This window comes from Amphiura filiformis, chromosome 18 (assembly GCF_039555335.1).
Source record: "Amphiura filiformis chromosome 18, Afil_fr2py, whole genome shotgun sequence".
In the NCBI taxonomy this organism is placed as follows: Eukaryota; Metazoa; Echinodermata; class Ophiuroidea; order Amphilepidida; family Amphiuridae; genus Amphiura; species Amphiura filiformis.
In genome coordinates, this window is record NC_092645.1 from 54,223,965 (window position 1) to 54,237,957 (window position 13,993).

At 38.7% G+C, this 13,993-nt stretch overlaps 1 protein-coding gene across 2 annotated transcripts in view; it reads left to right on the forward strand.

Annotated features, from left to right (window-relative positions):
* The window catches only part of LOC140138814 (AP-3 complex subunit sigma-2-like), a 32,077-nt gene extending 19,466 nt beyond the window's left edge, over positions 1-12,611 (forward strand). For both annotated transcript variants that reach the window (XM_072160585.1, XM_072160586.1), the window contains 4 exons: positions 3,444-3,555; positions 5,099-5,170; positions 7,090-7,197; positions 8,166-12,611. In XM_072160585.1, the coding sequence (XP_072016686.1) occupies positions 3,444-3,555; positions 5,099-5,170; positions 7,090-7,197; positions 8,166-8,276 (403 nt within the window). In that variant the 3' untranslated portion in view covers positions 8,277-12,611. The remainder of the gene's footprint in view (positions 1-3,443; positions 3,556-5,098; positions 5,171-7,089; positions 7,198-8,165) is intronic.
* The last annotated feature ends 1,382 nt before the right edge of the window (positions 12,612-13,993 follow it).

Consider the following 13,993-nt stretch of genomic DNA (forward strand, 5'->3'; position numbering starts at 1 on the left):
CCTTTTTGCTTAGTTCAAATGGATTTGCATTTTATTGAGTATTGTCTGAGATATGAGGTACTATAAAAACATTCACTAAAGGCAGCTATTAATATGTATGTATAACTGTATAATTTAATAGCTGCCGGCCAGACTTTTACTGGTTGTCTCTCTCCGAACTTTAAGCTCACGGTGGACCCCCTTCCCGACCTCCGATTGAATTTAAATTTGGAGGGGATGATTTTCTAGTTAAATGGCACAGTTTGGCACTAGGTACAAAAAATATGGTTGACATGAGGGGCGTTTGATGCACCCTAATCTCCGCTCATGCATGACTTAGATGACTGTTACTTACACTAAATACAAGTTTGTACTTTTGTCTTTCAAAACAAATATGTATTAGCGATACTGAATACTTGATTACGTAATGACATTAGCATAAACACAATAGTGTATGGGCACTGCCTGATTTATGGTGAAAAATAGTCAAGAAAATCTCACGCCAAATTGAGGTATTGTTACATAATTCCAAATATCTCGAGAATAAAAGTATGGAATCTGGCGCGGTTTTTGCAACTTTTTAGACCGATAACATAGAAATGATGCTGTACTCTTTTTAGATCTATACCATTTTTATTAAAGAAAAGAGGTCGTGTTGAATATCTCCAATTTTGAGTATGCTTTATCAACCATTGTTCTTTACATAATAAGAGATAGAAGGATTAATCGATGACAAAATTTAACAAATGGTACGGTACCTGGTTTGATTGGGTATCTACTGATTATTAAAAAGGGAGATCCCAGTGGCGAAATCACAAACATTTCTTTCTTAATGAACCCTTGTTTTCAAAAGGTATGTCTAATTCTAGCATAAGACTTGGTATAGCAATTCACTCACCCAGCTACTGTTCCGCAAACCTTGTATTAGTCATATTTTTAGCGCTTTTTTGATGAAATTTTACTTTTTTCATACATTTTGGTACTTTCAATCATGCGTACCATCAACGCATGCGCATATTTCTATTTTTATTGCAACAAATTCTATTGTCTTGACTATGATCTCTCATACCATACCAATAATAATATTTGTTTTTGTTTTATTTTGGAGATAATTTGGATTATTTCTTCTACCGTGTGGGCTCCTTTCTCCCGATTTTCACACCATTTTTGTTTGTCGTTAAGGCCTATTTTGGTGAAGTTCAAAGACAGTCTCTTTCATGATCTGTTGACGGATACATTTCTTCTTTCACAATTATCAATTGAATATACTCAGATTACCTCATACCAAAAATAAGGCTTGTAGATTGCTTTGGTCCTCACTTCTGCTCCTTTTTATTACCGTTCCTCAACTACAATTCAAATTTCCGCCAATGTTGACAATTGTCAGTGTACATATGGCAATGACTTTATGCAAATGAGATTACGTAATTAAAGGTACTCTGATACTAATTGTTGTGTGTTTTGAAAGACAAAGGTACAAACTTTATTGATCGTAAGTAACAGTCATCTAAGTCATGCATGAGCGGAGATAAATAATGGTTGCGGGATATTATTGACCAACCCTCGTATATGGTGTATGAACTTCTACACTTCTCAAGAAGGTGCTTTCGCACTTGCCGATGCACGCAGCCTGTTTATCGCATGAAAATATTTAAATAGCAAGCCTAGGCCATGGGATGATATGCAGCTTGTCCCGCTATAAATAAGGTGCCAATATTCTATGACGTGATGCAATTAGCCATTCAGGGCACCACTTTTGTATAAAGGGTGTTACAGAAGTCTTGACCCTATACTGCCAAATCTAACAATGAATACCACTGCACATGTATGTACATGCACCCCATGTGATGTCATGACGAAATCACCCCAAGTCATATACGCAGCGAAACCGCTGTGGCTACCGGTCAGTGATCATGTGGTTGGCACGGGAGGGGTCTAAGGTTCGAATTCCTGAGGTACCAAAGTGACTTCTTTGTTCATCTTCTCTCCTTTTTCGTTTCTTCTTTCCCTTCCAATAACAAAACACCCATTGGGGTGTACTTAGGGTTAACACTTAAAATTCCAAACAAGCAGTCAATTTAGCTCAATCGATAAGACATTCAACTATTGTGCGAGAGGTTTGCAGGGTCGAACCTTGGCAGTGGTTAGTACGGTTTTGTGTAAAATTGAGTTGGCTTGAAATTCCCCTGGACAAGGAACTTATGCTAATTGTCTTGTTGTAACGTTTTACCAAACTCGGGGAGCTGATCATGGCTGCACTGCGAAGGTCGATTGTGGAATGTCTAGGGTGTGCACTTCTTACCTGCAAGTCCCTGTATTGTTGTTTAATGATTTGTGGAATAATATATGGTGGTAGTGATCAGCGACATTCTGTTAAGTGTGCTGAGGCTTGTGGATTAACCAACGTCTAGGTGTTGTGCCTGTGCATAGTGCACTATAAATCACTGCACCTTGTTTTTTTTTACCCCATAGGAGTACATGTATTCCCTCTCGTAACGATCTTAGACATGCAGGCACATTTCAAAATTACTTACAACTTCAAGAATGTCGGAGTAATTATTCGAAATGTTTATGAAGTTATTGTAGTATGTTTATGTGCCATTGGGGCATTATGTGCCGTGTTATGTGCTATGTGAGCAAGGAGTGATATTATTCTGTTGGTTTTAAAATGCACCGTAAGCTTTGCAGGAAGCGTTAACATGTGCATTGAGGAGTCTTTGAAAGCCCATTTCACTTCTCTGGATCCCAAGCTTCAGAGACTAGTACTAATGCTAAGTTGCTAACCATGTTGCTGAGCATCCATGAGCATAGGTTGTAGAATATATTATAGTTCTAATTCTAGCTCTGTAGACAGTAGACTAATCCTTCAGTCGTCTATGCTGAGCATGTATTTTGTGTTATGCTTGTAGCGCTTGACGACTGAAAATCTTACTGCTGTGCGTTGTGCGCCATACATGTAGCACGACTGACTATCGGCGCCCGTGTACCCCGACATTATGATAAGATCTTGCTCTGAAGTTCTAAAAATGTGGTCAAATTGGACAAAACTGCGCAGTCTCAGGTCACCAGAAACCAGAAAAGTCCAACACTTTTTTAACACATTTGTGGTGGAATATAGCACAGTAAGTCGGAAGTCGGAAATATTGATTTTGAGATAGCCAAACAAAGGAAATATTTCCTTTTGTTTCCTATTGTTTTGGAAACTCTTTTAAACTGCTCATATCTTTTGTACTGGTTGTTCAAATTTAATGGGGTTTTCTGCAAAATGCAGCATTGCAAATGCTGCTTACAATCCCATAAGAAACTGAAAATTGATTATGTCCGACTTCAGACTGATTTTGCTTGATCACACCACATAAGTTTCTCAGTTGTCAACCCAGAAAGTTAACGTATGACGGCAGCAGTCTATTTTCAGACTATTGATATTAATCCTAAGTGATACTTTATGCATGTTTTCCTTTCAGTCTGATTGGCGGCTCAGATTTCAAGCTGGTATACAGACATTATGCCACCCTGTACTTTGTCTTCTGTGTTGATTCTTCAGAAAGTGAATTAGGCATTCTTGATTTAATACAGGTAAGTTGTCGCAATAATGTGTGATTTGCATAAAGAATAAATTCTTATTGACTTTATTTCTCTGTCTCGAATATTAATTCGGAATGATTTCCAAACCTCTTTCTTAAAGCTTCTTGGATGAGATGATAGAGGGCGGGTATTGAACTGAAGGCCTATAGATAATAACATCAGTGCTCTTCTCCATCTGACTCATTAGCTCAGTTGGTAGAGCATCGGTCGGGTGATCCGAAGGTCCCAGGTTCAAATCCTGGATGGTCAGTGAAATTTTTTCACTGGCTGTCATTTATGTATGTGTTGACTTGTGTTAAAAACCTTTCTCATATTTAGTTTGACTTTATTTCTCCGTCTCTTATTTAAATGTTTGTTTTCACTGATCACATTATCCCCTTTTAATTTCAAGCCAAACAAATGAGGTATAACGAAGAAAATTGCGATTCATTCCAACGCCTACAATGTGTGTACAACGCTCGCCGATCGTATTACATGTAGCTGCGGAGCATCGCGCTCGACGTGTGTACATACAAGCTGACATCCACGGTACATGTTAGCAAGTACTCGATCATTGAACTCTGAATAAAATCACACATTATGGCTTATTGGCTTTAAGGTCATTTCTTCCATAGAGGGCTAAATAAACTCAAATCAAATCTAATTGTGTCAAATGGAATAGCCAGTTAGAATCCTTTCACCAAATCAGTAACTCTGGGTTGTTGTAGCTAGCGACTTTACAGAAACTTTTTATTTTTAGCAAGATTTTACCAATGCTGGACACTTGAAGAATAAAATCTATCAAATATGTCGTCCTTTGAGTTTGAGTGTTGGACTGATTGGACTCCAGCATTGATATTAATCTTCAGCTAGTGGACTCGCTTCAGAGGTGAGGGGTGGGCTTTAATAAAAAAGATTGTTTTGCAGAGATGTCAATGATTCAAGCAAGCAAGAGACATTTCAGCCATCACTAATATTCAATCGGTGAACATCAACAATACTCGGGGATCCTTGGGTTTAGAAAAAAACCATTGAATTTAGCTGTATAATTAAAGCACTTTAGGCTTAGTCTTTCACATGGTATTTCAACGATCATGCTAAAAGAGGAAATTCAAGAAACATTAATGGCATCGCTGTGACCAAATCACACATTATTGCTGAAACCGTAACTCTGTAAAATTGTACAAAATCTATCAAAGAAAACTACTGTGCATGCATGCATTCCATGTGATGACATATTATGCAATCAGCCTATCATATACACCCAGGGAATCACTGGCCTGGCCAGCGAAACCCCCATGGCTACAAGTCGGTGATCTTGTGCGGGACATCTGGGGGTATAAGGTTTGAATCCGGGGGTGCCAGGTAACTCCTTTATTCATCTTCTCTCCTTTTTTGTTCTTTCTATATTTCCAATAGTCGAAAACCATGTTTAGCGTTAGGGTGAGCTTGTGTGATATATAAGATTCAATAATGTAGATATGTAAGGCTAGACAGAGAAACATTACACGCAGTTTAATACATATTCTTCTTGTTTCTTTTTTTCCATCCTTAGGTATTTGTGGAAACATTAGACAAGTGCTTTGAAAATGTATGTGAATTAGATCTTATATTCCATGTTGACAAGGTGAGTAGAGTATTCTTTTTGAAATACTGCGCATTATAGTATTTTGCAAAGACCCTTCGCACTGCTCGATTTGGCGCTGGCCAGAAGTGGAGTTCTGATTGGCTAATTGAATCACACCGGGACCTCATTGGCTGAACAAGCTGTGTAGCATCGCGTGACACGGTGTGACCTAGTTCTTTTTACGCGATGATCAGGACGAGTAGGGCAGCCAGTGCAAATGGTCCTTGCAAAATCGTGTATATACATGTTGTGTCTATATTGAAGACTTTCAGTTGACAGTTTACTTTTGAGATGAAGGCTTTCAAATAGTTCATACCAATTACTATATATTTCTGGATGTTGTACCCACATTTTTTTTTTTTGTTTAAAAGTAGTGGGTCATTCCATTTGAAATCCATCCACCTCATATGGAAGACCTTACCTTACCCTCTCCCACCAGGCCTCCAAATTCATTTTTCAAGGGTACTCATTTTCAAGGCCAGTGAGCAAAGGGCACAACTTCCAAATAATGCTTTGAAATTGAGAGCCACCAAGGCCAAGTCTAACTGTCTAATACTATGGACCACAATGGCCTTGTCCCAGTGGCATAGTTCAGTAACCTTAATTAAACAATCACAGTGCAAATTTTGACCTCAAGTTGCAGAGTTTGAGTTTTTGTACCCAAATTTTTAAAGGTCATTCAATGAATGTACCAATGTATTTGGGTTAAAGAACTGTGCTTCTGATAGATGAACATGTTGTGGACCCTAGTGTAAGAGCAACAGAGGCCTTGGTGGCCTCACTGAAATTTGAGGCCTGTCTCCCACAAAGGGGATGTAGACCCGGGGGGGGGGGAACTCAAGTTTGGAGTAGGTAGGGACGTGCCGCTGAGATTTTGGAAGTAGACCCATAAATATACAAATTTTTCAAGAAATTTGGACCCATTGATATACCAAAAGTCAAAATTTTCGGCCGAATTTACCCAAAATTGTCTTAGTTTTTACAAATTTTCCCAAAATTTTGGGAAAATTTTGGCTAGATTAAGGAAAAATTGGGCAGTTTTCCGAAAAAATTGAGAAAATTTTGAAAAAGGACCCATTCATATACCAAAATAGGCTTTGAAAAAGGGGTCATTGATATACCAGAAGGCTGAAAATGCTACCCATGTTTGCGGCACGCCCCCGTATGGTCATTTGTACTGAGTACCCCGGGATGTGGATTTCAAATGAAGTAACCCTGTGTGGAAGATTAAGGTCATTAAGAGACTACTTGAGATGCCACACAGTGTCATCGTCCCGATATCTTCATGGCAGAAATCGCCATGGTAGGTTGAATCCACAGCCAAGCATGGCCATTTTGTTCCGACCTGTTTAATAGTTTTGAGACGCATAATGAGCCGAGGGACATCCGACTAAGGCTACTGACAATAGCCTGGTAATTGACCTCTCTGTGTGTGAGTGAGCATGTATACTCCATGGGGTCATCTGCTTTTAGACTGCCTCCACGAGTGAGTGCAGCTAGCCTACGCTGCGCTATAGTTCAGCACATATAAAATCAGAATTTTGGTCAGTTTTTTTTTTTTTTTCGCACGCTTCTTTCTCAATACGCAAGCTAACGACTAACATATCCTTTCAACACATATGTTCAAGTGCAAGGAAATAAATATGGCTTCTTTAGAACAAAAAAATTACGGGAGATATTTCTACCCTGGTATCCAAAGATTTATCGCCTGAATATCAAATCACATTCACATGTATCGATCCCGTGTATTCATTTTAGTGTCTCTGCTGTACAACGTAATTATTAACCAGGCGATGTCGGTGTGTGCCATTCGCTGCGTTTGTGATTGATTATTTTTTATAAAGAGTAGTCTTTTGTGTTGTCACATTTTGCTTCTGAACTTTCCTTTATTTCTGATAAAATCTTTCATTTTTGTTTAGGTGCACTATATTTTACAAGAATTAGTGATGGGCGGTATGGTATTAGAGACCAACATGACAGAAATTCTCACAAGGATAGAAGAACAAAGTAAACTGGAAAAACAAGAGGTAAGTGATCATCAAATTAAAAAAAAATTGTTCTTCATTTTTCCTTTTGAAATTGTATGTATCCTGCCCATTTGTAGCTTGGATATAATGTGTCATACTTCCAAAACTGTGTACAGAATTTTTCGATGCCAAATAAGGTGGATCATATCCAAATAAGGCAGCGGCGCTCATTCACATTGAATTAAACAACGCTGGGCAAATCAATTGATCTCCTGATTGGCAAACATTGACTTGCCATTTCAAAACAGATGGCGATACCGTTCCGGTGTTTTCTTTTCTTTTATATCTCTACCACTGCTACAAAATACTTTTTCCCTCAATGATTTCGGATAAATAGAGTAGAATTCCAGCTTCAAGCATACATGTATGTCCCTAAATGACAAAAGGTTGACACCCTCCACAAAAATATTATTTGGAGTTTGAGCAACTATATCCATGCTGCAGTAGAAACATGTATTATTGTAAAAACCAATCTATTGTAATTTTTTTGTGGAGGATGTCTGCCTTCAGTGCCTTTTGTATCGTTTTGTTTTAAACACTTCATTTAGAGGCATGCTGGGAAATAAGAAGCGTGGGACCAGGGGCTACTTTATAAAAAATAGCCCCTGGTTTGGGGTTTTGCAGGGAACCAGGGGCTATTTTCAATGAACCAGGGGCTATTCAATGGATGGGAAAATTTGTTGTGTACATTTTTGATACCTCATTCAATCAGGCTGGGAAATAAGAAATGCCGGACCAGGAGCTACTTTGTAAAAAAATAGCCCCTGGTTCACAGGGAAGAACCAGGGGCTAAACGGCCCCTGGCCCCCAATGGAATTCTACGGTGTTACCTAAAGTCCCTGCAATTTTTTCATCGCTGTTTCAAGTCAGTTTTGCTGCTCAGGTTTTTGCTTTTTGCAAATAGATAATTGGTTTATTTAAACAATGCTTCATATTAATATATTGTTTTCTGTTTATTTCTATTCCAGGCTGGATTATCAGCAGCACCAGCAAGAGCAGCGGCAGCCGTTAAGAGCATCAACCTTCCAAACATTCCCACGCCTAATATCCAATTACCAAATTTACCATCATTCAAGTAAAGAAGGTGGCGAATGTCACCGCCATTTGTTACTGTGTCTATCATAAAGAGATTAGACCCCAAAGAGTACTAACTCAGAATTGCACCATGCGTAATGCTGATGTTAATCTGCCATATTGGTTTGTCACACATGGGGACCAAATTAGTACCTCCGGCACTTATCACCAAAAACCATCATCAAATGATAATTTGCGTCTCCAAACTTGAGGGTTATAAACAAGCCTTGAAATAAGCAGACTGAAACTAGGAGCAATTTGTTTTTGAACATTGCTCCTGGGATTTTACAAGAAGTTGGTACTCTTTGGGTCTGATCTCTGTGGTCTGTAATCATGACTGGGTTGTATACATTGAGTGACAAAAATCCAGCTTCAAGTATTGCAGGTTGATTCTATTTGAGTTATTCCATTTGACCCCTGGGATGATGTTGGAATATCAACCAAATTTAACAGTGTTAGCACGCATGAGGATTTTCCTGCCCAACCAGGAATTCCTGCTTTTTTGTTGTCCAAATTTACGAATTTTTATTGATTTTTAGCCCGTTTTGGAGAATTTTTGCCACATTTTACACGCTTTTTCCTGCTTTTTCAGAATGTTCCTGTTTTGTCATGGAAATCTATGAATTCTCATGTTTGTGTTAGTCATTCCAGATCCAGCCATTGTTGTGGTGGAAAAGATGTGGACAGTGGAAGACCTTGGAATTGCAAACAAAATTTCCAATATTGGTGCTAAATTTGGTCAAATCCAACTGGATTTCAGAATTGTCCACTGTTTTCCCTTTCATTTTAATGCTCTGCATGCAAGCAATGTGGGCTTCAAAATAAAACGTCCCAAGTTTTGAGATATTTCGCCAAAATATAAAGAGCTATCATAGGAACCACTGAACCAATACTAGCCTTGTTTGTGCTCATTTTAATGCATTTTTCATGCTGATTCCAAAGATGGTCACAAAATTTCTGAATTTTTTACAAAATTCAAAACTTATCTTCAACAGTCGACATTCGTGTGGAGAGTGTTGACAAGTACTCTCAAAGTATGCCATCTGGATTTACCTCATTGTTCAACTGGAATTGAGGTAGCAGTGGCATCTTCCACAGGGGGTGAGGATTTGAAATGGAAGAGCCCAATTGATGGATTCAAGTTATAAACAAGTTTTTACACAGCATAGAGCCAATATATACTGAAATTACTGGATATGTGGGGGCTGGTTAGGGAACAGCTTCAAAACTCAACTGCGGGTCAACCGCTGGTGCCTTAGCCCCCTGAGCACTACCTGCCAATCTAACTTTGCCTCTGATTGGTCAATTACATGATATTTTCACTTTAATCACCAATCAGAATGGAGCTTTGCAAGTAATTCACCCCAATGTTTTTGCATGGTGAAATTATTCTAACAATGTTGCTGATTGGGCCAATTGATAATGTAAACCTCTTTTTGGCCAATCAGCAGGTAGTTCTTCTCATGGTGTTAGAAGATCAGCGGTTTAACCGTGTTAGATTGTTTTGAATAATAGAATCAAGACAAAAAACATGGTTCTGCCAATGTACCTTAGCAGATCTGGCCGAAACTGCGATCTATTGTCAAAACAATAGAAAGCGGCAAAGTCGTTGGTTCTGCTAAGGCACAAGCGGTCGACGGATGGTTGAGTTCTGACGTCATCCCTTACTCTAAAACTCTGGTCAACCAGATTGTGTTAAAACCTGCAAATATAGCAAATTATGTATGTGTATATTCTCCTTTGATTTTTCAAAGATTTTAAATTGGGACAAAAGAGAAGTTACAGAACATTTCCTTTGAAGATTTTTCAGCCAGGGATTGTTCAATTACAGGGATGGGAGAAGCGAGGCTGGACTGTACATGTATGTTACGATAGCAGCATGTATTTACGAGTGTGTCATGTGACATAGCAACACAGCCACACGGTTTATGGAGGGTGATGCACAGTTTAATAGTGCCCGCTAAGAGAATTTTACGAAAAATGTGGGCTCAAGTTTCAGCAGCTTTCCGGGTCTTCAATGAAATCAGTTATGTGGTAGTGTGCCCTTCATTTCTAATCAGTTTTAATTTAGTGCTCCATCAAAGGCATTAACTTTTCTCATCCCAGGAGCAGCTCTCTGTGCAATGTCCAAAACAAAGAGATACAACACCAAGTGTACTGACTCTAAGTTGACACATGTGTAATGCTATGCTAAATCCATCATTGGTGTCTCTCTCATGAGGGCAAAATAGTGTACTGTCGGCATATATCGGCTAAAGCACAAAATAAAATGTTAATTGGCGCCTTTTGATATGAGCATTACAATGGTGTGCACATGTAATGCTTAGCGTGCGTTATTGAAAAAAAAAAAAGTTGAATTGGAGGTTTGCCATGTGCATGACGATTGGCGAACAATAATCCAGAGGTACAATATTTTGCGCTCCGTGAGTGACACATAAACATGACAGAGGTGGTACTATTTGGGTCTAATCTTGGTAGTCCAAAATGACAGATGGAAGGGTGGGTAGCTAAGAGACTGCATTTTGCAAGAAGGAACACTTTGTATGGTGACATGTGCACTGATGCTGCATATTTACATCTCAAATTTATTGTCAATGTTGTTTTATTTGTCTGTATCTACTAAAGTTGATTTCTGTCATTGTTGATGAATATTTTACCTTTCGTTTCATAAGTTTGGTAGTGATGTCAGTACTTGTACGCGAGTACGTCATATGCGTGCCGAACAACCGTTCTTGTATGTGTGTTTATGTACTCTGCTGAAATTAGGTTAGCAGGTGTGATTAAATACTGAGACCAGCAAAATACAGGGTGTATCAAAATGATTTGCTCCACCGAGCATGGCCAAGACTCCCACATCAAAAGGCAGTTTAACATCCACCATATTTGTAGATTTACGTAATTAAAGGTCATGAAACTGTAATATGTAGTAATTTCAAGAGGATCTAATGTTGATTGTGGAATAAGCAGGCATTTCATTAGACAACAAAACTGATGGGTACCAATCATTTTGATACACCCTGTACGCATCTACATCACTGCCAAGCTGAAGGTGTAACAAGTAATAGAGCTCTGTAGCAAGGATGTATATTTATCAAACCACTAAGATCATATAAGAAAAACATCACAAAACACCGCCAACAGGATATATTTTCGTATCTAGTCAGTGAGGTCATATTATGCCTATGAGCCTAGTATGCCCTTGTACTCGAATTTGGAACCATCCATTGTATGAATTTGTTCAAGCTATCAAAACATTTAGTCGTGTCTAAAATATGATTATTTAGATACTTAGAATGACTTAGTGGTATGATAAATTCGCCCAATTTATTATATCGTTCAGCATTGCTATGGTACAGGAAATTATTGTGAGCTCAGTGTCATACTGGGTTCCGCTTACGGATTCGCCCAGTGTGACACTTCACGCACATAGTGTCCCATACTACGTAAAGATTCACCTAATGGCGCTATGTGGTGACCTGACATATGTGGAAGTTTAGGCACAGCCTAAAAGTACCATCCCCAGCAAATAAGGGCACAGACCCTTAACTCTTGTTGGGATTTCAGATGAGGGATCTCTCTATTTGCACATGAAATATACCCCAAGGCAAAGGAGCCCAAGTGCGCCATTAGGCAAATCTTGACGGTATTCTTCCTGTTCATCTAACGACTATCGGGTTGTTGAAAGGTATTGGACTACTAAGGACTAGTATTTTTTTATTATTTTGAGTGGTTTTGTGCTGGTGTATGTACAATGCATGAACATATTCTACATTCTTCAGCCTGAGCTGACTGTTCAGTAGAATGCACATTACATATTTCACATGAACCAGCAGCCAAACGGATACTATACAAATCTTTCGTAAAAAATTTGCGGCCATCATGGAATGTACCCATGGCACACAGCATAAGACAGTCTACCCGATAATGTTATTGCAGGAGCATTGGTCAGTTCTGCAAAGGTTCCAGCTGCGCCATATACCTGTGTGTTGCTGCCCGCGTACCGAGTGTTCCATGATAGACGCAAGTTAGTTGCAACAAATGTAGCCCCTGGTCTTGGTGGGCAAGCTCCAAATGCCTAATGCATGAAACCCTTGATAGTAATCTGAAAGGTTAAAGGTTAAATATATTAGATGGAGTGGGAAGAGTGTTTTACCTGTATGTTGTAAAATTGTATTATTTATATAGCTATATTATGCACATGTACATTTATTATCATTCAAATTGTGTGATACTATAATCAATGTAGCCTGTATGTATTGTGTCCCACATTATCATGAATCTTTGTTGGCTCTCATGCTTGTAAAACAGGCTTTGTGGGTCAAGTCTGATGAAAAAACGGATCCGAATTCCTCTCTTTTGGTTCACCTCAAAAAAACCGAACCAAATTCCTCTCCTTCAGTTCACGTCAAGAAAACAGAACCAAATTCCTATCCTTTGGTTCATGTTATGTTCAGAAGCGATGTCAGTGCTCTTTTGGTGGTTGCACTGCAAGTGTGCCAGCAAACCGCCCTTATGTGTGTATGTGAGCGCTCTGTGCAATTAACTTAAACTGGGGGAAGATCGAGGGAAACATTGGTAATCACACTTTGCTCTTGAGATTAACAGTGTGATTAGTGATTACAAATGTTTCCCATTATCTTCCCCAGTTTAAGTTAATCACCAGGAAAATACTCAACTTAGAACTTGATACAACACAGTGAATTAATTGAACAACAGAAGTTGACTTCAGCAGTAAGCACACTGCATTGATTGCATTCATATCTTAATTTTCAGTAAATCCCATAAGCCTTTGCAGGTAGAACTCTGATGTCGTCACACCGATTTGCACATATAGTTACTGTGCATTTCACAGCTTTCAAATGCGCAGAAACGATGTTCGCTAAATGATGTGCACGTCGGTGTGACGTCAAATAACAACATCTCAGATCTACCTGCAAAGGCTTATGGGATTTATCGAAAAGGTCAATTAGTTCAAACTGCCCCCACCATTTTGTGAAATCAATAAGCCTGTAAGAATAGGACAAAATTAATGTTACTCAAGTCCAAAAAATTTATAGGTGTTTTACTTACAGAATCATTGTTGCTATTTATTGATGTTTTTTATAGATTGGTGTTTTTAGTTCTTCACTAATAGTAAATAAGCCTAGGCCTACTAGATATCATCATGAATCATGTGCTATTCCAGTTGAAATCCATACACCCCCTATGGAAGACATGTCCTTTATCTTCCACACAGGGAGTGTGGATTTCAAATGGGGTTACCTGAATGGGTGACTCCATTTGAAATCTACACCCCCTGTGTGGGAGATTAAGGGCATGTCTTCCATAGGGGGTGTATGGATTTCAACTGGAATAGCCCAATGTTGCATACTGATGAATACCAATAAACTATAAACTGTTTGTGCATGTATCAGCAGAGGGCGATGTTATCAAAATGTTACAATGCAAAGGTGTTTTCACCTTTGTGGCTACCTGTGCTCGGCGAATTGCCACAGGCACTCCACTGTCTCGACAAGTTATGTTGGGACGATTCATACAAGATGTATCAAAATTGTTGGTACCCATTGTGTTTTAAGCGACAGAAAAAAACAAAGCAACTTATTTTACCGACCCAGATTTTAAACAATTTGGGAAAAATTCCGTACAAATGAATGCTGACCCATATTTTGAAAATTTTAGAATTTTTATTTTAAAATCTACGGATTTTGGTGATTTTTAAGGT